Below are 24,849 nucleotides of genomic sequence, written 5' to 3' on the forward strand. Positions count from 1 at the left end.
TTCAGAGGATTAAGTTTCACTGCTTAAATTTGATAAAAAGCAATGAAACCTCAATCCTGCCACTGGGAAGGAATTCAGTCACAGAGGGCTGATAACAAACTTTAGTCATCTGATCTGTATCTAAGCATGCACAGTAAGAAACTAATACCTCTGTGTCTCCTCTGCAGCCTGCAGGAGCATCCTCCACTGCTGCTCAGCGTCTTTGACAGTCTGCTGAACCTCCTCTTTCTTTTCTCCCTGCAGGTCTTCTTGCTCACACAGACTTTGTGCTCGTCTCTTCAGCTCCATCACTCGAGCCTCACCGTTGGACTTGGAGCTCAAGATGACCTAAAGACACAGTCATGAACACTTTTTAGACATCCTTTTGCCTTCTAAAACAGCTGTCCACAGATATAACAAATGTGTTATAAAAAAGGAATATCCACCATTAAAAAACTTTTTATCATTGTTTTATTTTTCTAATGACACAACTGAATTAGAATACAATTTGCTTTAAGCCTGTAAGACATTGTATTTGATTACTTTACCTGCAGTTTAAAACAATGACAAATTACTTGGCTGAAAAGCTGCACAGAATAAAACAGATAATATATTATCAAAAAAGCCCTCATCTATGTTTTACCTGTGCTGTGTTCAGCCTGTCCTCTATCTGAGATTGGCTGCCCTGTGTCCCGCTGCCTTTGGACTTGGCCTGTTGCTGCAGCTCTTCGACCCAGGTTTTGGTGCTCCCTGCTTGGGTACGAAAGCCATCCAGCTCCCTGGAGAGCGAGTACTGGACCTCGGCTTTCTTCAGAGTATTCTCGGCGGTCTGCAGGACTGTCCTCCACTGCTCCTCTGAATCTTTTACCGTCCGCTGTGCCTCTTGTCGCGTGTTCTCCTCCAGGTCCTCCTGGTCGGACAGACTCTGGCTTTGTCTCCTCAGTTCTGTCAGCTTGGAGTCTCCTTCAGGCTTACAGCTCAGGACAGTCTGAGGATAAAAAGGCCGGTAAAATAAAGTAGGACTGTTGAAGAGGAAAAAGTCAATTATGTCTGACAAAATAAGCTGAACCCTCAAATCTTCAGTTTGAAGTAAAAAGGATTTACTGTCAAGTAAAAAAATCTGTGTACACAAGCTTGCAGGATAATAACTTGATAATTACTACTTCTTTTATTAAAGATAGTGTGAATTGTTGATGCTCATGGGGGAATTGTTGGGTCTCTGTTAATCATAAATAGGTCACAGTGTGGTCTTTACCTACTCTATATGTAAAGTGTCTTTGGATAACTTTATGATTAGGCACTGTAAATACAATTGAATTGAATTGAAGCATAAACATATTTACAGCAGTAAAATATTAATATCAAAATGAATCCAAGAAAAGTAACCTATTTTTGCTTGTTGTTTAAGTGAAGAAATTAGCACAGATGTATATGTGTTTACCAAACAGTCTATTGTTCAAACAGACCTGTGCAGTGTTAACTGTCTTTTCTGGATCTGTCTGAGAGAAGAGGCTCTGCTGCTTGTCCTGCAGCCAGGCTCTGGTGTTTTCTCTCAAGGCTTTGTAGTCCTTCAGCTGACCCTCCAGAGCACACTGCTTCTCAGCCTGATCCAGGGCTTGTTTACCATTCTGCAGGAATCTCATCCACTGCTCTTCTGCATCTCTTACTTTTTGTTGAACCTCTTGTTTTGTGGGTTCCTCGAGGTCCTGACTACACAACCTCTGACTTCGCCTCTTGAGCACCTGGAGCTTGGATTCTCCTTCAGGCTTGGAACTCATGATTGCCTAGAGATGAGATACAAAAGTCACATCTCATAGCTAAGACTTGTATTATGTAAAATATGTGAATTCCACAGCTGACACTTTTATAATAAAAGCCTTTGGTGCAAAAGAGGAGCATGTGTTTCCCTGCAACCTGAGCCATCAGCTCACCTGAGCAGTGTGCAGTCTGTCCTCAGCTTTGGTTTGGCTCTTCAGAGAGTCCAGTCGCGTTTGGAGGTCTGTAAGCCAGCTGCCAATGTCCTGCTGCTGTGCATCAAATTCGCTCAGCTGAAAAAGAAAAGAAACTTATAATGAGGCAGTTCGAAACCAGGGGGACTTATGTTTGTCTTTTTCTTTGCCAAGCTCATGTTCAAATAGCACCTCTTCATCGTACACGCGTACTGTGTATGCAATGTTTATTTTACTGTAAACTGCTGTTGTTCTGACACTTCAGACCAGAAGTTTGCCAAATATTTACTTATTAAATACATTTTGAGTAATATGTATTCACAGTAGATCGAGAAGAGGAGGTTTGCACCTTTTGACTGGAGCCCCTTTGCCGTCTGGCAGATTCCTATCAGACCAAAAAACAACAACATGCTTTTCTTTGTTACATGCACTTTTAATTAGTAAAAAAGAAAAGAAAAAAGAAAGGAAGATATTAAGATGGACAAATACTTCTTGCTTGTACTTTGCTGCACAGGTGGAATATCTGTTTAACTAATTAAATGGATGGAGGTGGAAGTGAGATATGACAGTAATGTCTGCAACTAAAATATCAAAATGTACTTCAGTATGTGATGCATCTCTGGGAATCATCAGTGAAACAAACAGTAAACGACAAACTTGGCTCAACTTCAGATGTAGTTAGTTGTCATTTTGTGGGGTCTTTCCTACATGCTTTATAATGGTGAGCATTTTCTGGTTAAATCATCATTAATATTACCTATTTTAATTTTTTTCTCTGTCTATAGTTCTCTCACCTCCATCGCTCTCCTCTCTGTGCTCTGGGCGATCTCAGCTTCTGCAGCAGCTTCAACCTGTTTAGCAGCCTGCAGGACCGTCCTCCACTGGTCCTCTGTGTCTCTTATTGTCTTCTGAACATGGACTTTCCTTCCCTGGTCTGCATCCTGATGGTCACACACACTCTGGCCTCGCCTCCTCAGGTTGTTCACCGTACAGTCGCCTTCAGGTTTGGAGCTCAAGATGCTCTGTAAAAAAATACACAATAGTCATTAAAAGCATTAGACGATTCATTCAAATGTTTGAGACATTAGGAAGAGGAAGCGTTATGCTTTAAGACTGAATTTCATGGTTTCCAAAATGTATGACAAACTGACTTTATACATAGTACACTTTGCACGACCAATATTTGTGACTTAATCTTATTTTATACAAATATCTTTTTAAATTGGCGGCCAGTTGCACAGTGGTTAGGGACGCCCCATGTAAAGAGGCTGAAGGTCCTCGAGGCAGCGGCCTCGGGTTCGACACTGACCTGCGGCACTGTGCTGCATGTCTCCCCCTCTCTCTCTCACCTCGTTTCCTGTCTGTCCTGTCTAATAAAGGCTTGAAAACCTGCCAAAAAATATCTTTTTAAAGCCAATTCTCATATTGCTACTACAGTACAGTAATAAGCTCAAACAGACCTGAGCTGTGTGACATCTCTCGTCAGGTGGTGTGTGACTGCCCACAGACTGCAGCTTCTGTTGTCTGTCTCTGATCCAGGACTGAGTGTTTTTACTCTGAGTGTCGAAGTCGTCTGAAAGGCTACGGAGCTCCGCCTGCCTGGCGGCCTGCTGAACTGTTCTCATCTGCTGCTCCGTGTCCTTCACCAGCCGCTGGACCTCTGGCATCCTGCTCTCCTTCAGATGCTCACACAGACATTCTCCTTGTGTCTTCAGGTCGAGCACCTTGGACTCTCCCTCAGGTTTGGAGGTCATTACAGCCTGAAGGGAAGATGCAGAAATGGAGGTGTGGGAACTTATAGGCTTCACTCCAAGGCATCGCTGAGATTTTCTGAGTTAAAGAGTAGTAAACTCACCTGTGCGACCTGTAACCTTTCTTCAAACCGCATGTGACTACCGAGGGACAGCAGCTTCTGTTTCTGCTCTTTGATCCAGGACTGGATTCTTTCACTTTGACTTTTGAAAGCATCAAAGTCTTTTTCAGTGACAGCTTCGGCCTCTGCCTTGTTGAGACCCTCCTCAGCTGCCTGCAACACTTTCCTCCACTGCTTCTCTGTTTGTCTGACTGCTAGCTGAACCTCTCGTCTGCTGCTCTCATCCAAGCTCTGGTTATCACACAGACTCTGGCACCGTCGCTTCAGATCCTGGAGCTGTGAGTCTCCATCAGGCTTGGAGCTCAGAGTAGCCTGAAGAGAACAAATAACTCCTCAGGAGACAACTTTGCCTCTTTCCTCAAAAATCAAGCCCATCCAAAGCCAGTCACACCCTTAACAAACTTATCCAGACTATTTTAAACTTACCTGAGAAATCTGGAGCTTTTCTTCAACTTGCATGCAACCACTAAGCGACTGCATGTTCTGCTCCTGGTCTCTAATCCAAGACAGAACAATTTCATTCTGGGTTTTGACGGCATCCAGGTCTTTGTTTAACAGTGATTGTGTTTCGGCCTCGCTGAGATTCTCCTCAGCTGTCTGCAGGGCCGTCCTCCATAGCTCCTCAGTTTCTCTGACCGACTGTTGAATCTCTTGCTTCCTGCCCTTTTGCATGTCCTCCTGTTCACACAGACTTTCACCTTGTCTTCTCAGGTCGTTCACTTTAGAGTCTCCTTCAGGTTTGGAGCTCAGGATGGCCTGGTGAGGAAATGGGAAAATGGTGAAAAGAACATTAGCATCCGCAGAGGCTGAATCCGGATGACTTTGATGATCGCTTAATCAAGATTAAGGCTAACATAATATGTTTATGGTATATGAGTGAGCCTGAGCAGGCCACATTTACTGTCCTGGTGTATGCAAATTAGCTTGTGAAACCGCTGACTTTGTAATTCTATACGGAATAGATAATTTCTGGTTTCAAACTGACCTGTGCTTTGTGCTTCATCTCATCGGTCTGGGTGTTTCTGCCAGGGGAGGTGAGAGGCTGCACAAGGTCAGTTATCCAGGTCCTGGTGCTCTTAGCCTGGGAATTAAACTTGTCAAATTCCCTCTCCAGGGCGCTCTGGGAGTCTGCCTGCCTCTGCAGCTTGCCTTCCAGGTTTCTGTAGCGTTGTATCAAATTATCACCGTCCTTCAGGAGGCTTTCAGCTCTGACGCCTTGTCTGCGCACTGATGCTAAGAGCTCACTGAGGGTCTCAGCTCTCCTGCTGTCACATGGAAGGCAAAGTGAGGCAGAGTTTATTTGGATAGCACCTTTCAAAAACAGCAGCCAATTCAAGTGATGTACATAAGGAATCAAGGCATTAGGGCAACGTATAATAGGAACACAAGGCAATAAAAAAAGACTGTGTAATAAATCTACATTCTATGGATTAACTGTTTTAGGCTTCATGCTATACTTTTTTGCATTTGATCATATTTGAAAAATGTAGCCTATAAATAATAACAACAAAAATAAGGAAACAATAGATGTGTCTCAAATGCAATCCATCTGTACCATTGTGAGACAATTTTTTGGTCCAATTTTGGCTTATCGCCATTTATCAATAATGGTGTATTTGGTATCAGAAATAATTATAATTAATTATTAGATGTCATGAGCTCTCTCTCTCTGCCTGGAAACTCACTAATTGTACTCATCAGCTTCACCTGTCTCTGCTCTGCTCCCGTTTACCTGCCAGCTGCAGTGCATTTCCCACTCACCACCTCCAGCATAAAGAGTCCTGCTTTTCAGCTCGGCCTTGTCAGACCGTCTGCGAAGTTGCTTCCGTATCGTGCTTCACTGGCTTTACTCCCTGACTCCTGTACAACCCGGACCTGCCTGTAAACCTGCCTGATCTTCTGCCCCGGAAAACCCGACCTGCCTTCGCCCCTGAACCTGCTTGATCTTCTGCCCTGGTAAACCCAACCTGTCTTCGCCCCTGAACCTGCCTGATCGTCTGCCCCGGAAAACCCGACCTGCCTTCGCCCCTGAACCTGCCTGATCTTCTGCCCTGGTAAACCCGACCTGTCTTCGCCCCTGAACCTGCCTGATCGTCTGCCCTGGAAAACCCGACCTGCCTTCTCCTCTGGACCTGTATGATCTTCTGCCCTGGTAAACCGACCTGCCTTTCTGCCTGACTACGATCACTGCCTCACCCTGAACTGCACTCCCTTTCCCTCTCTGGAACCCTCAATAAAACTCTTAAAACGTGACGCACTTGTGGTCCTCATCTGTCTGGTCCGTGACAATTAGATATATATTCAATTACCTATGGAAACTTTAACATATATTTGTCACAACTTTGTTGTTTAAATCCAATAGTTTTTCCAATCTCATATGTCAGTATCACTATCAGAATGAATGTTGCAGATCACCTCTCATCCTGAAGGTCTTTGAGAAGAAGTCTGACTTTGTCTGACTCCACAGACTGTTTTTCTTTGTTCTGCAGCCAATCACGGAAGCTATCGTGATGCTTCTGCAGACTAGAGAACAAAAGACACTTGTCAAAAAACATTTTTTCTGATTTGTGTTAAAACAAGGGCAGATTTTACAATTTGATTTTTGAACAGCACAGTACAGCACAGCACAGCGCAGCCGAAACAGAAATTTATTTATGTTTACTTGCAGACCACAGAAGCATTTACCTGTTTAGGTCACTAAGGAGTGGCTCCATTTGTTTCTGCCTGTTGTGGCAGTGTGTTCTGAAGCGGTCCACCTCCTTCTGCTGCTCTTTCAGCCAGTCGGTGAACTCAGAGAGCTGCTGGGGAGGAACCTGCTGGCTGCCTCTCTCCAGCTGATCTTTCAGCTGCTCCAGACGTTTCTCTGCAACCTTGGATTTTAAGAAACCCTGATGGACGTGAGAGAAACTGTGAGGACCCATTCATCATCCAAGAATCTATAGTATCCATCTACCCATCAACACGTTCACCCACTCACAGTGAGTCTTTGCAGGGATGTTTCCACGTCTGTTCTGCTCTCAGGGTTCTCAAAGCACTCATTGACGGAAAGCTGCTGGTCCTGGAACCATTCCTCAAACAACAATCTTTCATCTGGAGAAAAATAAAAAAATATTACTGTCATATATTATTGCAAAACATGATTCATAAATAGAATACACAAAAGTCTGTATTGAGTGAAAACTAAATGTATGCGTAACATGAATGCAGCCGTGTTTGATTCAATACATTGTTGTATATCATCATCATCATCATGAAACAGTGACCATCGACTGAAACACAGACACAACCTCCGCACTAACCTTTGATAACCTTGAGCAGGCCTTCATCCCTCTCCTCTCTCTTCAGGTGGATCACCTCCTTGGTGCGGGAGATGGCCTCCCTCAGCCTGCAGCAGTCTACAGACAGCGCCTCCAGCACCTGAGGACTGGCCACGCTGGAAACCAAACCAACCTCCTTCAGTGCAGCCTCGGCCTCCTCCTCCTGAGCCTCCAGGTCATCACAAAGACTCTGGTGAGATTTAACAGTAAAAATGTTGCTTATTATAGTAACAGCAGAATCCAAGGAAAATAGTCAAAGTCTCTGACCTGAAATGTGTAATTTAATAATCTCAAATCCTATTTAAAGAACATTCAAATTAGCTTTTCTGAATAACATCCTTTATTTGTCTTTTTATTGCCCAAAGAGAGTAAACAAGTTTGATATATTTATCATACTCATTCAGTCATTATTACCACACAGTACTGTACTTCAATGTTGTTGTTGTTGCTGATTACTTACATACTGTACATCAGAAGACTAAAAGGGCCAATGACAGTGATTTCAATTGCCGTTATTTTTGTGAAATTAGCACCTCATCATCATCATCATCATCATCATCCTTGTTTTAGGTATCTAATTGAATTCTTAATAAAGTTTAGAAGGTAGTCAATCACAGGAATACACTGTAGGGTATATGTGACTTCTGAATATAATAGTAATAGTAAGGTTCATAAAATAAAGCATCAAAGCAAACATAACAGCTGTGTACCTGTATCTGGTCTTCCACTTTTGGTTGTGACGTGTCAACATTACTGACAGCACACTGGATGCTCTCTACAGCTGACTGGCACTCCTCTATCTTCTCAGCGAGGTGTTTCTTCACAGCTATCAGCTCCTCAAAGACATCGGTGCAGTCTGCAAACAGCTCCTTCACCTGCTCCACCCTCTTCCTCAGATGGGTTTCCATCACCTTATTGAGACATTGACAAAAAGGGTACAGATGCTGTAAAACAAACAAACACTGCACTATAAGTGCTGAAGGGATTAGATCAATCTGTTTCAACTCACCTGCAGCTCAAGTGGTGACTCCCGACTCTGCAGCATCTCCTGGATCTCTACAGACTTCTTATGGAAATGTTCAATGTGCTCCTCATTGGCTTGGATCTCATCCTACAAAGCAATTAAAAGTTGAGTTTCAACTTCTACATATACATGACATATATGGGAGGATTTAAAAGATCAGGGATGACACAATCATAAATCTTAGGTGTACTCCATAAAATTTTCCTCTATCAAATTGTCTTTTAAGTTACTATCTATCAAAGAGTGAGTTACAGTGGTGATTGATCATATGACCCACTAATGAAAGCACTTCTACTTGCCTTTTTGCTGAGTATTACAATATCTGTTTCTGTGGCTACATCCACAAGCTAGATGTAAATAAGTCGTCCCAATTGGCACCAACAGTTATGCTGCATTGACTTGCACTCAGAAATCGGGAACTTCCAACTTATGAGTCAGTCTTCTAATAAGGGTGTGTGTGTGTGTGTGTGTGTGTGTGTGTGTGTGTGTGTGTGTGTGTGTGTGTGTGTGTGTGTGTGTGTGTGTGTGTGTGTGTGTGTGTGTGTGTGTGTGTGTGTGTGTGTGTGTGTGTGTGTGTGTGTGTGTGTGTGTGTGTGTGTGTGTGTGTGTGTGTGTGTGTGTGTGTGTGTGTGTGTGTGTGTGTGTGTGTGTGTGTGTGTGTGTGTGTGTGTGTGTGTGTGTGTGTGTGTGTGTGTGTGTGTCATATAGGGGACTGACCAGAAGTAGAGAGGTAAATTTGTTTCGATAAAGTTGACAAAAGAGTCAACACACATAGTGACCGTAAACGTGACAAGACTGAGGCTCTAAACCAGGGGTCTGCAACCTTTACTATCAAAAGAGCCATTTTGCCGCCTCTTCCACCAGATAAAATGTGTCTGGAGCCACAAAACACATGTGATGTCACAGCTTAAAAAGGTTTATGTATTGTTACTGTTGACATTTTATTCCTAATATTACCCGTCCTAAAATTGTGGTTGTTCACTAATTTCTTACCACATATCAAGCACACAGGTAAGCCATCATGTGAAAGCAAATTAATATATATTAATAAATCAATAATATTCTTTTTTGTGGGGTCATCCACCAGCAGTGCGGGTCACCAACTCCAGATTAGCCGTACACCGAGGATGTGACGCATATTTTAGTTTCACCTAATATTTTTTCGATATCACCTTGAACTCTAAGATGTTTTCCCTCGTCCACTTTGCAAAAAAACCCGTTATTTACACATTGTTTATATAATTTTTTGGCAAAGCTACAGGGAGCCACTGAAAAAGGGGCTGAAGAGCCGCATGTGGCTCAGGAGCCGTGGGTTGCAGACCCCTGCACTAAAGGAACAGGTCCGCCTGCAGTTACATCTTACTGACACAGAGGCCGCTAGAAACCACATACTGTTTCACAATTCTTAAGGAGTACAACTTTAAAGTGTCACAATAGTTGGAGGTTTTCACACTGAAGCATAAGAATTTTAACTCTATGGGAATTTTACCCTCATGTAGAGAACTTGCTGCTCGTTTTGGAAAGGATGGCTCTCTGCAAACAGGGCCAGTTTGGCTCCTGCCCAGCCGTCCACTTCTCCCCCCAGCATCAGCTGCTTCTCCCACAGCTCTAGCCCCACCCGCAGGTTATCCATGTAGGCATCTGTCTTCTCCGTCACCTGCAAGGGCACCAAGAACCAACAATATAAGTCAAGATGAGCTGAAAACAGAGGTGTACCTGTCAGGATTTCCAAACTAGAATTTAGTTGTGCAGTCAGGGCTCAGCTCTTACTTTTAAAGGTGAAAAATATGGCTGCCATTTTTAGTCAACTCATATTTGGAATAATAATATTTTTTTTAAAATGGGGATGGGTAATTGAAATTAAAAGCTCATTTTCATCGATCTTTTGGAAGTTTTGTTCCAGGTCATCTGGTTCTGTCAGTTGAAAATAAATGCCTGTGTGCACGCACCAATACATGTGGAGCGTTGACATGCAGTTCAGGTTGTGACTGTAACAACAAATATCACTAATGCAACAAATATTAAAAAATTTATTTGTATTGGGGTGCACTTTTGCGGTTTTCTGTCCCTATGTTTTATATGTTAAAAAGTGGCAAATGTTACTGACAAACCCTTGTAGAATATCTAAACATCTATTGATTTATAACTAGGATAACTACAACTACTACTATCTATATGTTCCTTTCTCATTTCTAAGGAAAACCCAGAGATGCTTACATCTAGCCAGTTGTCCATGAGTGCGTCAGCCTCGACTTCAAAGGGAGTCTCACTGCAGTCTGGGAACATCTTCAGTTGAGATTGCAGCTGCCTGCAAACACTCCTCATCTCTTCCATACGCTCCCCAACACCACTCAGGCCCTCCTTAATATCAGAGACCTGGACAGACATACAGTACACATGTGAACACACAGTTTACCCGAAGGCACTGACTGACTGATCTGAGTTTAGAATGTGTCTGCCGTCTACTGGTCCATTAAATCCACATGTGAATTCTATCCACAGCACATGTGGACTAACCGTGGAAATAGTTCTCTGCAGGTTGTCCTTGCCCAAGTAGGAAGCCTGCTCGCTGATCGTCTGCTCTGCTTTCTGAGTGGTATTGCTCTGCTGACTGCGGCAGCTCTGAAACTTCTTCAGAAGCTCCAGCAGGATGTTGCACTGCTTCTTCCTGCCAGAGGAAGAAAATAACTTCAAGTGATGTCTTGTTGTCAGCCATACGTATGTACAGTACGTAACAGCTGTCAACATTCACCTGAGCATCTGAACAGAATTGTAAGAATGGCTTACAAGCTAAAAGCACCATTTTTATTAAATACATTGGTATTTCTCATGACATTCATTCATGTTAGTCAGCTAAACACACCATTGGTTCAGGTGTAAGATCGTCAGCAGTCACTTATTCCTTATGGCTTATTTTATTTGCTGACCATCTGTTAAGTCACTTGAGCTGAACCTACCTGTCAGAAAAAGCTCTCTGAGTGTCCTTCCATTGAGTCTCCAGCTCCTCAAGGAGTTGTTCTCCTCCTCCCTGTTTGTCTTGAAGTTCACGGAGGTTCTGGAGCTCTGCGTGCTGGACCTGCAGCTGACCCTCCAAATCTGACAGCGCTCGAAGACTGGGAAATACAGGTATATTATCAAGACATTATTTCTTTATAAGTGTTAGATCTATATTCTAAGAAACATATCATATGTGCATGCCGTAAACCAACTGCTTTCATATAACAAACTTTAATGAAAATGATGTCATCAAAAAACAAACCGCAAAGGAAAAGAGCACACTGAAAAAAATTAAGTAGAACATATTAAAAACTACAAATTATACCATACAAATAAGGCTTAAGTATTCAGCTCAAAGACACACCTGTGTTGCACAGCAGGGATGGTGGGCTCCTTCAGGCCTTGTGTTTCGATCGTATCCTGCAGCTTCCTCATCTCCCCCTGCAGTGTCCTCTTTCTCAGGCCCAGCGACCTGCTCTGTGTCTCCTTCTGTAGGCCCTTCTGCTGGCTGGCCAGCCCACCATCAGCTTCCTCTAGTCTTTTCAGCAGGGCAGTCACCATGTCCAGGCAGGAGGCTGGGATACCATCTCGGGTGACTGTCAACCTGGCCCCCTGCAGGAGCACATCCAGCTGAGGCGCTTTTTCTTTTAGACTGTCGATGCTCTGCCTGATTAGAGCCAGTTTGGAGCGACAGTCCTGCAGTAACACAGTGTCGCTGCAGGGGGCGCCTTGGACTCCAGAGATGTCTTCATCCACAGTACGCAATGACATGAGGAAGCGATCAAGGGCGCGGGCGGCTGCTTCACTCTTCCGGACCTGCTGTCGAAGCTGATCCAGGCTGGCTCTGTGAGTCTTAACCTCACGGGACAGAGGGAAGCAGTCTCTGGGGTCCAGGTCACTGGATTCAGGGTCTAGACGGGACAGCTGGTCCAGCTCATTCTGGATGTTGTCATCCAGTTCCTATCGCAAAAGGAACCAAATTGTAGCAGGAAATCAGAGTGAGATTGGTTTACAAGGTCAACGTGTTCATTTTGTATTTGGCTGAGTTTAACCTGAGTCACTATCAATAACATCTATTGTTGAATGCTTCTGTGACAGCTTGACAAAAAAAACACAAAAAAAGTATTCATGTCTGACAGAAGACCTTGATATCTTTCAGGATGTTGGTGTTGGCTGGTGTGAAGGCAGTGATGTCTTTGGGCTGTCTCAGGTAGCGGTCCAGACGGTCGGTGAAGTCCACCATGTGGTTCTCAGTGGAGTCGATTTGTCTGAGAGCGGCGCCCAACAAGCTGCCCCTACTCTGAAGTTTGGACTGTTGGCTGCACCACTGCTCCTGCAGCTCTGCCTTCTCCTGCTCCAGACCAGTGTTCTCGCTTAACGGGGAACACTGGGAACACTGGTTTGTGTACTCAGACCACAGGGACTCTGTCTCCTGCCTCAAGGACTGTGAAAAAATTCAAGTTTACTGCCATTTCATGGGGATTAATTCACAAAGCAACTGCAACTATCTGTTTCTGATACACACACACACACTAATATATTACCTGTATTTCCTGGAGCCGTGTATGAAGGCCTTTCAGAGAGACGGAGTCAGAGGCAACATCCTTGATGCTTTGTTCATTTTTAGCCAGTTGGGCTTGCAGAGACCTCTTACAATTGTCATATCTGGAGATTTTGTAAGTTAAAACAAACAAAGACAACACATTAAACACTGAATATAACGATTTGCTCCAAAGAGTTTTGATAATAAACTCTGTACGTCATGTTAGCTTAGCAAAGCCTGAATTTATTCTACCTTTCTAAAGCCTCCTTTTTGGTTAATTCTTCCTCTACAGAAGGCTGCTTTTCAACCTCCCTCCTCTCCAAACCGACTGTCTTCATTGTTACTTGAAACACCTGAAAAAAAGGGAAATAGCATGTTTCTGTTATTTCAAACCTCTGGAGCTGCTCAGTTGATGTCTGTGGAAGACGGGACATGCTTAAAGGCAGATAACATGGAAATGTGAAACAGTTGCAACTGGAGAAGTTCTAGTGTGGTCTGCAAATGTTCCCTGGAAGAGAGCTATGAGCTCTAAGTTTCAATAGGAGTGAGTCATACCTCAGCTAAGACCTGAGCTTTGTCACTTGGTCTTGTAAGTTCCTTTTGAGTGGTCAGATCTTCACTAAAGGCAACAGGAATCCTGTGAAACAAAAATGAGGACATCATTTCCCTTGTGTTTCCCTTTATCATTTTATCTTTACAGCTGCATGACAGCATGCATCTTTAAACTTTAAATACCTGGCTTACAAAGTTTGAAGGACTTAATGAGTCACAGATAATATAAAGTGGCAAATAATAGATGGCTATTTAGAGAAAAAAATCTTCATCTCCAAACATCTTTTAACAGTAAGCGGATTTAGGATTCAGTAAATCAGTAAATAATACATTCCTTGCTCACTGTCAGCTGTTTGGAAGACTGCATTTCACATTTAATCTTACCTAGAATCGGGGAGTGGAGCATCTTGGTCTCCGCTGAATTGTCGCTGGATGGCAGCCAGCCTTGTCTCACACTCCATCAGCTGAGTCTGGGCAAGGCGGTGAGCATCCTCAGGGCTCAGGGTGTCACAGAGCTTTTTCAAGGCCTCGAGGTGCTGCCCTGCCTGGGCAAAGCTGCCTTCCGCTGAGAAACAAGCCTGGTGAATAAACAGGAATGTAATTAACTGGATATGAAGCCAGATGATTCATTCTACCCATTGAAACCTAATGAAACATAGAAACCTATTTTGATTTAGTTCAGCTTTTTTGTTGTCTTGTTTTTTAGATTCATAAAAATCTAATCAGACTTGAAATGTACTTTTGAACTTGTTTGTCCTGCTTAACAGTATGTAATATTACATAATTTCATTTTCTTGATTTTGACAAACATACTACACCACACAAGTCCACCCCCAGATGACAGCAGCCCACAGATGTATTGCAAAAAAGAATAAGGGCGCACTCACACTGTCCATCCGTACCGTGCCCCATGCTTAAGGGTACTTGTTCCCCCCTCCCTCTCCCTCCACGGGCCACGTCCGTTTGCACTCACACCGCCTGGGCCTCGGCGGAATGCTTCTTGCTGCCTATACGTCATCACGCCGTAACACGTCACACACATTGATTGATGTCATCGCGATGCGTCGCTTAGTTTACAAATCTTTCCATAGATCTCTGCTTTTTTGTGCGTCTTGTCCAACTGTTTTTGAATATTTTCATCTGACCAAATCTGCAGTAGACACGCCACCTCCGCATCACACCAACGTGAACCTTTCGCCGCCATTGTTTTAAATGTCAGCGCATGGTCCGTCCTCTTTTTCTATGTCCGAACAGGCGCATATAAAATTACATCAGAAACGCCGTAAGCCTCGTGCTTGTACACATGCCTACGCTCGTGCTCGTACATGTGCAAACCTGCTTTACAAAAGCCCACCTCTCCCAAACGGGCCGTGGACGGCAAGCGTAACGCTTCTAGGCACGGTACGGTTGCACTCACACTTGTCAAACGAACTAGACTTTAGCTTTAAAACGTGCTGGGGCACGGTACGGATGGACAGTGTGAGTGCGCCCTAACAGAACGCCGTTTTCAGCTTCAACTGAAAATGTAATTTCTTTTATAATGTTACTAAGTAAGGCATAACTGCTGACAATTTAATATAAATAAGTTCATTTGTTTTTTTCATGTAGGTTGTGTATGTTTTCTGTGTTTGTCTTTACTGGCCCAATTACAATAAGGGCGCACTTACACTTGCCATTTGTACCGTGACCAAGCACGAATCACAGCGAAAGTTTGACCAGTGTGAGTACAACTGTTTCGTGCACAGGCACAGCACTCTTCCCTGCCGCGGCCCAGTTGAGAGAGTCTGGCTTTAATAAAGCATGGATGCACATGTGCTGGCACGAGCATGCGCACATGTACGAGCATTGACAGCGGTCCAGAGACTATTTATATACGACTGTTCTCCTAGACGGACATTTAAAAAGATGCCGTGAGAGGGTTAGGGGTGGTCTGATGCGGAGGTGCATTGTTTCCTGCAGATTTGGTCAGTTAAAAATATTAAAAAACAGTTGTATAACAAAAAAACTCTGAGAGGTATTGACGTCTATAAGCAAGAAGCATCTGAGCCCAGGTCCAGCTCATTTCAGGTAATGTGAGTGCAAGCAGGCCTGGGCCGCGGGGGAAGAGGGAGGGGGGACAATCACGCCAAAGCACGGCACAGATCATCTGGGCCAAGTGTGAGTGCAGCCTAAAATCAAGATACCAGATAGAGTTATATGGTACTGTAACCACACCCAGAAAAAAATAGCCTGTTTAAAGAGCAACCAGAATTAAGAAATGCAATTACCAAGTCCCTCTGACAGAGTCTCCTTGGAGGCATACAAAGAAGACGGAGGAAAAAAGCTTAGTTAAGCAGAGTAGATAAATCGGCTTCCCCATCCACCAATGCACACCTGCCAAGAGTATAGCTCTACTAATTTAACTACCTGCACTTGGTTTTCTAAGCCCGAGCTTAAGTGCACCTCACACTGCAGGGCAGCGTTGTTAAAGTCTTTCCTTGTTACTTGAAAACGTAATTGTTGCAAAAAGCCTGAGATCTCAGCTCTCACAGCCTGGGAGATAAAATAAAATTAATGCAAAAAAACATATGACATGTTAGAACATAGTATTCAATGAAAAGGTTTCGTATATGAGTTCTTCTTATGTATACTATGCAAATAAACATGACATTCATATCTAAAGCTGACAAAAGCTGAAAATGTTGCAAGTTTTAGTACATTAATAGTGGACATGCACAAGCAATTATCTGACAAATGTGAACCTCAATGAACAGGGTCTCATTAAAACTCATTAAAATGACTAAATCTGTCATAGTAAGGTAGTGTGTCCTACCTCCCACTGTGTCCTGACAGACTGAGTAAAGAACTCCATGTCTCTGAGCTGTGAGGGGGTACAAAAGGCCTCCATGCCCTCAGTTGCCCTCAAGAACTCCTCTAGCAATTCTGGGTCCAGAGTCTTCAGAGTCTTCTGAGGGGAAAGGCAAATATATAAATGCAGAGTCCCAAAAATTGACCTCTGATTGCATGAAAACTCTGCAGATTTAAACTTAGTAAATAGGGATACACTACTTCTTTTATAATATTACAATCCAGAAGGGATTACATTTACTGTACCTCTTTCACTGATGCTTGCTCAGCCGATATACATGTGTCTTTAAAAACGTTAATGGTTTCCACGATGTGTTCCTGCAGACAGTGCTTGGCCTCCTCAAAGCCATTTCTGGCCAAAGCCTGAGCCTTAGCGTAAGCCTCTGTGTAGGCCTGGGGGGGCGCCTGGGCAAAGGCTGGGGGTTTAATGCACAGGTCTGGTGACTCAGCCAGGGACTGAGGCAACACATTGACCTGGGAGAGGAGAATAGTTTGGAGCTGTTGAGGTTTGGGTTGTGGAGGAGACTGAGTTTGTGGTTTTGACTGCAGAGACCTGGCCTGTTTGGGTGATTGACCCATAGATTGTGGTGCAGTTTGAGCCTTAGGTAGTGGTGGGGATTGAGCCTGAAGTTGCGGCTGTAATGGCAGTTGTGCCTGTGGGTTAGGTTGTGGCAAAGCTTGGCCCTTGGGTTGAGTTGGTGACTGAAACGTGGGCTGAGTTGGTGACTGAGCTTTGGGTAGTGGTGCTGTTTGAGCCTGTGGTTTGGGTTGTAGTGGTGATTGGGCCATGGGTTTGGTTGGTGTCTGAACCTTGGGCTGAGTTGGGAACACAGCTTTGGGTGGTGGTGCTTTTTGGGCCTGTTGTTTGGGTTGTGGTGGTGATTCAGTCTTAATTGGTGACTGAGCCATGGGTTGAGGAGGCAACTGGGGCTCAGGTAGGGGCTGTGGAAGTGATTCAGCCTTGGGTTGGGCTGGTGACTGAATCTTGGGTTGAGTTGGTGACTGAACCTCTGGTTGTGGTGCTGATTGAGCCACAGGTTTGGACTGTTGAAGAGATTCACCTTTTGGTTCAGTTGGTATCTGAATCTTCGGTTGAGGTTGCAGCTGGGCCTGCTGTTTGGGTTGTGGAGGAGGCTGCTGGAACTGAAGATTGAGCTGAGGCTGCTGAGTCTGGGCATGGATATGTGTTTGGGACTGGGCCTGCAGCTGGTGCTGGGCCTGAGGCTGTGAAGGAAGCTGAGAATGGGCTTGGTGGGTTGGTTGCGATTGGAGAGGTATTTGACTTTGCATCTGAGGCTGTGGGTGACGCTGACTTTGATGCTGTATCTGTGCATATTTCTGAGACTGAGGCTGGGGATAAGACTGGGGCTGAAGTTGAGGATGTGCCTGGACCCAAGTCTGTTGCTGAACTTGGTCTTGTTGCATCTGCATGTGCAACATATTATAAGCTCCCATCTGAGGTTGTTGTTGCATGGAACTCTGGGGTCTCATTTGGGGCTGTGTTTGAGCCCAGGGTTGGGTTTGTGTTTGCATCTGAGGCTGAGTATATGATTGCCCCATGTGAGAATACCCGGGAGGCCCAAGCTGAGGTCCTTGCTGGGACCCAGCTTGGGGCCACTGTGGTAAAGCCTGAACTGTTGGATACATTTGAGACTGTGGAGCTTGACCTAGTTGCTTAGGGTATGTTTGGGGAATTGGATGCCTCTGCTGGGCAATGGCTTGGTTTTGTGGCTCTTGTTTGGGTGTCCACTGCTGGGATGGAGACTGACCCTGGGAGTAACCCTGGGGGTAAAGTGGAGGTTGTGCTGTAGCCTGTGGATGCTGGGCAGACATTGGGGATGAGACTCTCACTTGAGTCCAAGCATGGATTTGGCCCTGGGGAATATGGCCTGGGTGCTGGACCTCTGGCTGAGCATGTGTGGCATACTGAGTCATAGGCTGAGGATGACCCTGAGGGTGGATTACTGGATTATTAAATTGTGTTTGGGCTTGATGTTGAGTCGAAGGTTGGGCGTAACTTGGCCGGGACATTGGCTGAGCATGGGTTTGAGTCTGGACTACAGACTGGGCATTGGTTTGAGGATGGGCCTTGGCCTGAGGATGGATTTGAACCTGGGCCATGGACTGAGGATGGATTTGAGCCTGGACCTTGGCCTGAGAATGGATTTGAGTCTGGGTAACGGCCTGAGGATGGGTTTGAGCCTGGACCATGGACTGCAGATGGGTTTCAGCCTGGGCCTTGGCCTGAGGATGGATTTGAGTCTGGGTAATGGCCTGTGGATGGGTTCGAGCCTGTACCATGGACAGCAGATGGGTTTCAGCCTGGACCATGTCCTGAGGATGGGTATGAGCCTGGACCATGGACTGGGGATGGATTTGAGCCTGGGCCTTGGCCTCAGAATGGGTTTGAGCCTGGACCTCGGACTGAGTATGGATTTGAGCCTGGGCCTTGGCCTGAGGATGGGTTTGAGTCTGGACCATGGACTGAGGATGGATTTGAGTCTGGGCCTTCGCCGGAGGATGGGTTTCAGCCTGGGCCTTGGCCTGAGGATGGATTTGAGTCTGGGTAATGGCCTGTGGATGGGTTCGAGCCTGTACCATGGACTGCAGATGGGTTTCAGCCTGGACCATGTCCTGAGGATGGGTATGAGCCTGGACCATGGACTGAGGATGGATTTGTGCCTGGGCCTTGGCCTCAGAATGGGTTTGAGCCTGGACCATGGACTGAGTATGGATTTGAGCCTGGGCCTTGGCCTGAGGATGGGTTTGAGTCTGGACCATGGACTGAGGATGGATTTGAGTCTGGGCCTTCGCCGGAGGATGGGTTTGAGTCTGGGCCATTGACTGAGCATGGGTTTGAGCCTGGACCACAGACTGAGGATGGATTTGAGACTGGGCCATGGACTCAGGATGTATTTGAGCCTGGACCATGGACTGTGGATGGATTTGAGACTGGCCATGTGTTGGAGGCTTAGGGGAGGGCGGCCTGACAGAGGCCCATGACTGTGGATGACTACGAAGCTGAATGTGGGATGGCACAGGAGGCTGTATTTGGCCCGGCAGTTGCGCCTGCATAGGGGAAGAAGGTCGAACTTGAGCCCAGGTCTGCACTTGAGCTATAGCTGGGCCATGTGCTAGATCCTGTGGCTGCATATATGGCTGAGGTCCGGCTGGGACACATATTTGGGACTGAGACTGAACCTGGGGCTGGAGCTGTAGTTGTGTCTGTGGCTGGGGCTTTATGGTGCCTTGGCTCACTCTGGTTTTGGACATGGTCTTCAGTGGTTGCTGACCGTCTGTGGTAGTGAGGGATGCACTTGTGGACTGCACTTGCACTTGTACTGCTGCCTGAGTTTTAGACTGACCCATAGTTTCAGGCTGTGACTGATTTTGGGCCTTGGTTTGTGGGTGAGGCTGAGCCATAGTTACAGTCGGGGATTTAGCCTTGTCATCTGAATCTGGTTGGGCCTGTCTTATTATAGACTGTGGTTGCTTTTCTTGTTGTTGCTGCTGCAGCAATTGTTCCTGTTGCCGTTGCTGTTTTTCCAGGCAGTGGGGTTGATGTTGCAGTTGCTGTTGCTGCTGCTGCTCTAGAGTTGGAGGTTGTTGTGTTTCTTTTTGTTGCTCTTTTTTCTGTTGCTGTGGCTGCTTAGAAAGCAGTGCATGTGTCTCGGGCTGTGGCTTGGCAGTTGCTGTATGCTCTGCAACAACTTGAACTGATCCAACCGTTTCTCTGTCTGACTGTGGCTGAGTCTGTCTAGTCTGAGTGGGTTCCAGAGTGAAATCCTGTTCTGGATCTGGAGTTTTATGCTTCTGAAGCCAGGGCCGGTTCTTCATGGCCTGAGTCTTTCTGCTTTGAAGCTCCTGGGAGCTCAGAGGTGGTTTCTTTAGTGGTTGTGGAAGTAAAGTCTGCTCATGGGGCTCTGATATTTGGCTGTCTGTTACCACCTGCTGCTGAACTCGATATTGATGTATTTCTATCTGTTGTTCTTCTTGAGTTTGCTGTTGCTTGATTTGTTGCTGCTGTAGCTTTTTTTCCATCTGCATGTTAAGTTGTTCTTGCTGTAGTAGCTGATGCTGCTGTATCAGTCCTTGTCCATGAGTCTGCTGCTGCTGCTGCTGTTGTTGTTGTTCAGTTGTCTCTTGCCAGGCCTGAGCCTGGCCTTCTGGTGGCGACTTTGTCCTGGTCTGCATCACAGCTTGTGCATAGGTATATGGCAGTGGCGGAGGAGTCACTTTTTCGTCTCTGTATTCCTGCACCATTATCTTTGGGACAAAGATTCCATAGCATGAAACTAACTTTGCCTCGGGCTGCTGAGTTGGCCGTCTGACTGTGTCTGACTGTCTCAGATGTTGAGGCTTTTCTTTAGCTTGTTTAAGGACCTTTGATGGAGGAGGCCCTTCTGGAGGGCTTCTGCTTCTGTCTCTCCTGGCTCCCAGGCTGCTCAGCATACCTACAGCTTCCTGGAATTGAAATCACACACATTAGAACAGCATTGCAGCCACAGTAGAACAACCCCTTATAGTGGCCTGGGATGGAATCATTCCTATATAAATGCTGCTTAAATAATGAGTAGCACATATTATCTGAACGAAATGCTTATGCTGCAGTGGCAGAAAGCCAGGACATTGGTGAGGAAAAGGCAGAAGAATAGGTACTGAGCCAGTGAATAGCAAAGCTGTCAGTTTTATTACTTTATATTCATATAATACATATACAAATGTCAATTAGATGGTAATCTGCATAATAAATATATTTTAAAAAGGTTATAATAACCAACCACTTATAATGATAAATTTGACGCAGAAAGACGTAAACACTATAAGTGGTTACCATTATATTATATACATAATATTCCCTACAGGTCACGCCAAATCCAATGGGTTACTCAGTCAATTTACAAAAAGACAACTGACCTGTGACTGTGCAACAGAGACTCGCACTCGGTCCTGCATGGCAGAGGCATGGAGGTACTGGATGGGAGAGTTTTTCTGACTTGTCATCACCATCACCTGCAGGTCCTGCTCCTCTGTGACCACCTGGCCCTCGAGCTGGAGACCACGGGAAATCAGGACCTGGAGGAATAAATGGTGTTGAACAAACATCAGCGTTTCCTCACTTCTGCATGATGCCTTCTTTATGAAAGGACAATATGCTTGACATTGGATCTTTGACTGTTTCAGAGTAAACAAATTTGGATAGTCACAGCAAAACAAGCTTTCTGTTCTGTGGATCATCTCACCCTCGCTCTTGTGTCCTGACCCCGCTGTTGTTGTTGCTGTTGCTGTTGCTGTTGTTGTTGTTGTCGCTCTGCTGCCCTCAGCAGCTGGTAGAGCTCCCGGGCCTCAGTCTCCCAGTGCAGGAGTTCAGCCAGACGACTGTCCAGACCCGACACACTGTGCTGCAGCTCTGCACACACCTGTTCTGCCTCAGACAGGGTCTGTATCACCTGGTGACATTAACAGATCATAATGAACGGATAAACTTACATAACATAATGTACATTCATAATGGCAGCTTCCAGTAGCTTTTTAGTGACAGAATGTGGTGAACAAAAGAACAAAACATAAAGACTTAAATGATTATGAACACAGCAGAATGAAGGAAGCATTAAAAGGAGATAATTCATTCATACTTCAGGGGCAGCAAGCTTCAGTTTCTGTAACTGATCAGCTGGGCAGTCTGGGGAGGGAGCCAGAGCCTCAAGATCCACTTCTTTTATCTTCCTCATTATGATCTGAAGGAGAGAAAGCAAACAGTCATTCTAGAGAGCTGTATCTGATCATTTAAAGGTAAATCCAGTTTAAAGCATAAAATGAACGCTGACGCTAATGATGGCATCCTGAGATATGTTATTTATGATTCTGACCAGACTGTTGTTTCAAATCTAATCAGTAAAGTAGGTGTAATTTAAGCACCGATTAGTCCTACCTGTATTCTTTTTCTGTAGGTGCGTAAGGGACCTGCCATGGTCTCCAGAGGCTCTTTGAGAATGAGAGTGGCCTCTCTGACCAGAGCTTGGATGTCCTGGGATCTGTTCTGGATGTCAGCACTGGGCTCAGCCATGCTGTCCTATAAAAAGCATGATAAAAGCTGTTCAATGTACTGTACTGTATCTGTACTTTAATATCACAGTGAACATGATACAATAGTCTGACAAAATAGTTTTACAGACAATTCACCTGCCCTGTAAACAACTTCAACAATCCACTGTAATCACAGACTATAAAAGCCTTGCATTTATAATTGCCTCCGCACAAAAAGTAAAGGTGGAGTACAACTTTTAAACTCGAAGTCACTCCTCAAAATCACAGTGTGGTAATAATTCCAACAATGGGACAATCATAGCTTCAATTCCAAAGGTCTGAGACATCTAGTCCCCATAATCCACTCTGTCACTTGAAAGCAAATGAACAGAAAAGAAACTAGGTCATCATGTAACAACAAAGCCACTCACCCTGAGGAGGAAATGGCCTGAAAGTTAAATATATAATTGTATGTTAATGTTTATTTATGAGGATAAACCCGATCCCCACCTCGTTTTCAAGGGGATCAAAACATGCAATACAAATGAAAACCAAGAAATGACATAAAGACATTAACGTAACAGGAATGACAAAAACAAAACAATAAACATTTAAAATGACACTACAACTAAGACGATCAACACAAAAACAAAGAACACATCCACAAAGAGGGAGATAGAGTACTTTCTTTATCAAACAGATCATATGCAGGACTTTTATGTTAGATAAATATAATTGGGAGCATTGGATTCACTGTTTCTCATCAACCAGGTTTTCCTGGTTCTGTAACTTACAAAAGCATTTTTCTTGAAGAACTCGGCCCAGTGCATGTTGAGTCTGCGCACCTCCTCTGCCAGGCTCCTGCTGGTCTGAGGGTCTGTGGACTCAATCAGGAAGTTACCCATCTCGTTCAGGTGCGCCTGTCGAGAGCCCCACTCAGCCATGGATTCAGACGTCACCTTAACAAAATCATAAAGGTAGGGATCTTAATCAACACAGAGGAGAAATACTGGAGTGTGTGGAACTAGATGTGTATCTATAAGTGTAGGAAATTAGATTTTTGTGACTATTTTAGCAGATTTCTCAGTAGACGTTTGCACAAATATTTCTACAAATGCAGCACTGCTCTGGAGGAATTAGCCCAGCGAAAAAGGCAAGAGCAACTAGTTTATGAAGCGTGGTTCTTCTGCCACTAACTGAAGAATATATCATTTCTATGTGTTAATAATACCTCTGCTCTGCGTCCATGGCTGTGTGTTACAGAGCCCTGCTCCAGCCAAGCCTGCAGGGAGCTGAGGCAGTCACTGTAGGAGTCCCATGCAGACAGGACCCGTCCCATAGTGCTCTTGGTTGTGGTCACCTCTTCCAAAACCACTGCGGTGTCCTCCTCCAGCTGCTTCACCTGCTGACTGACCTGGTGGTAATCTGCAGCTGAGGAGCAAAGACAAACGGCACTCAAAAACTCAATCACAGAATGAACCCATTGACCATTGATCACCAAGGAAAGGTTTAAAACACTAACCAAGGGCAGATTTGCTTGAATATTTTTCAGAAACCTGCTTCAGCTTATGAAGAGCAGCTTCCAGCAAAGATGGTAGGTCCTTTGTGTTTACAAGATCCTGAATTAAAAATAAAAAGTTAGAAACAAAAAGTACATAGCAGCCATAACTGCTATGCTCACTACACGGTAGAAACAACATGAAACACTGAGATGAGCATTGTTATTTTTTGACCTTTAGGAAACCAGAGAAAAGGTCGTCCTGTTACCAAAATCAAAAGGGGTTTTCCTCTTACTGTGGACAGTAAGTGTGGTCAATAGTAATAATAGTATGTTTATTTATATCCTTTCTTCAAACAACTCACAATGAAGGTTGTCACTATACCAGCATTTTAACTTTGATACAATACTAGATTTAATAAACCATAATTGATACCTCTTTTGAAACCACTGCTAAAATGTAAAAAAAGACTCCTAGACATACAGAAAAATGTCGCAGGAAAAGTCACTCCTCGATCGCAGGTAAGCTAATATTAGCTGCATGCTACCACTGGTAAGCTACCCTTGGTACTTTTGATGCTATCAAATACTTGGGAGATTGTATCGTTTTAAACATATGGTATCGGAAAAGTATCTAAGTATCTGCTTCCAACAAACTTACTCAAAATATTAATTCAATTTCCAAAGATGCCAAATCTACTCACATGCCATTCTTGCAGCAACACCCTGATAGCCTCTGGGGAGATGTAAGGTCTCTTCCAGACCCGCAGCTTGGTCCTGATCTGCCCCAACAGATCCAAAACTGTGTGGCGGTGCTCCCGGTAATCCAGCTTGATCCCGTGGTACTTAGCAGTCACTCTCACACTGGTGAACCTGGTGACAAATAAGGTTACGGATGTCGTAAAAATGAGAAACAAACAACAAAAAAATCCCTGATGGACAACTGGGAGCCTTGATTAAATGCAGGTCATGTAATACTAAGACATTTAGCTTAAGGAAAGCAATTCAAGCATTCAAGTGTAATTTCATGCATATAATTTAATTTAATTCAATTTTATTTATAGTTCCAAATCATAACAAAAGTTATCTAAGGTCACTTTACATATAGATTAGGTCCATACCACACTCTATGACTTATCTATGATTTACAGAGACCCAACAATTCCCCCATGAGCAGCAACAAGTCGCACTAGCTTTAATAAAAGTAGTTAATTATTATAGTTATTATATACAGTATACAGCA

At 44.5% G+C, this 24,849-nt stretch overlaps 1 protein-coding gene across 1 annotated transcript in view; it reads right to left on the reverse strand.

Annotated features, from left to right (window-relative positions):
• Nucleotides 1-24,849, reverse strand: part of syne2b (spectrin repeat containing, nuclear envelope 2b) — a 164,918-nt gene that overhangs the window by 100,730 nt on the left and 39,339 nt on the right. Inside the window, exons 15-51 of the mRNA XM_083924627.1 lie at nucleotides 24,311-24,479; nucleotides 23,631-23,727; nucleotides 23,340-23,539; nucleotides 22,903-23,067; nucleotides 22,014-22,154; nucleotides 21,718-21,819; nucleotides 21,325-21,531; nucleotides 20,999-21,157; nucleotides 16,328-20,545; nucleotides 16,047-16,181; nucleotides 15,641-15,766; nucleotides 13,619-13,812; nucleotides 13,238-13,319; nucleotides 12,935-13,035; nucleotides 12,684-12,804; nucleotides 12,284-12,583; nucleotides 11,504-12,099; nucleotides 11,100-11,255; nucleotides 10,660-10,810; nucleotides 10,360-10,518; nucleotides 9,632-9,799; nucleotides 8,128-8,229; nucleotides 7,829-8,029; nucleotides 7,101-7,308; nucleotides 6,779-6,891; nucleotides 6,487-6,689; nucleotides 6,217-6,324; nucleotides 4,787-5,066; nucleotides 4,228-4,557; nucleotides 3,784-4,113; nucleotides 3,389-3,688; nucleotides 2,723-2,950; nucleotides 2,278-2,313; nucleotides 1,911-2,027; nucleotides 1,446-1,763; nucleotides 623-967; nucleotides 149-327 (exon numbers count right to left, since the gene is read on the reverse strand). Coding sequence (XP_083780753.1) covers nucleotides 149-327; nucleotides 623-967; nucleotides 1,446-1,763; nucleotides 1,911-2,027; nucleotides 2,278-2,313; nucleotides 2,723-2,950; nucleotides 3,389-3,688; nucleotides 3,784-4,113; nucleotides 4,228-4,557; nucleotides 4,787-5,066; nucleotides 6,217-6,324; nucleotides 6,487-6,689; nucleotides 6,779-6,891; nucleotides 7,101-7,308; nucleotides 7,829-8,029; nucleotides 8,128-8,229; nucleotides 9,632-9,799; nucleotides 10,360-10,518; nucleotides 10,660-10,810; nucleotides 11,100-11,255; nucleotides 11,504-12,099; nucleotides 12,284-12,583; nucleotides 12,684-12,804; nucleotides 12,935-13,035; nucleotides 13,238-13,319; nucleotides 13,619-13,812; nucleotides 15,641-15,766; nucleotides 16,047-16,181; nucleotides 16,328-20,545; nucleotides 20,999-21,157; nucleotides 21,325-21,531; nucleotides 21,718-21,819; nucleotides 22,014-22,154; nucleotides 22,903-23,067; nucleotides 23,340-23,539; nucleotides 23,631-23,727; nucleotides 24,311-24,479 — 11,145 coding nt within the window. The remainder of the gene's footprint in view (nucleotides 1-148; nucleotides 328-622; nucleotides 968-1,445; nucleotides 1,764-1,910; nucleotides 2,028-2,277; nucleotides 2,314-2,722; nucleotides 2,951-3,388; nucleotides 3,689-3,783; nucleotides 4,114-4,227; nucleotides 4,558-4,786; nucleotides 5,067-6,216; nucleotides 6,325-6,486; nucleotides 6,690-6,778; nucleotides 6,892-7,100; nucleotides 7,309-7,828; nucleotides 8,030-8,127; nucleotides 8,230-9,631; nucleotides 9,800-10,359; nucleotides 10,519-10,659; nucleotides 10,811-11,099; nucleotides 11,256-11,503; nucleotides 12,100-12,283; nucleotides 12,584-12,683; nucleotides 12,805-12,934; nucleotides 13,036-13,237; nucleotides 13,320-13,618; nucleotides 13,813-15,640; nucleotides 15,767-16,046; nucleotides 16,182-16,327; nucleotides 20,546-20,998; nucleotides 21,158-21,324; nucleotides 21,532-21,717; nucleotides 21,820-22,013; nucleotides 22,155-22,902; nucleotides 23,068-23,339; nucleotides 23,540-23,630; nucleotides 23,728-24,310; nucleotides 24,480-24,849) is intronic.

The sequence above is a fragment of the Echiichthys vipera genome, assembly GCF_963691815.1.
Source record: "Echiichthys vipera genome assembly, chromosome: 12".
Taxonomy (NCBI): Eukaryota; Metazoa; Chordata; class Actinopteri; order Perciformes; family Trachinidae; genus Echiichthys; species Echiichthys vipera.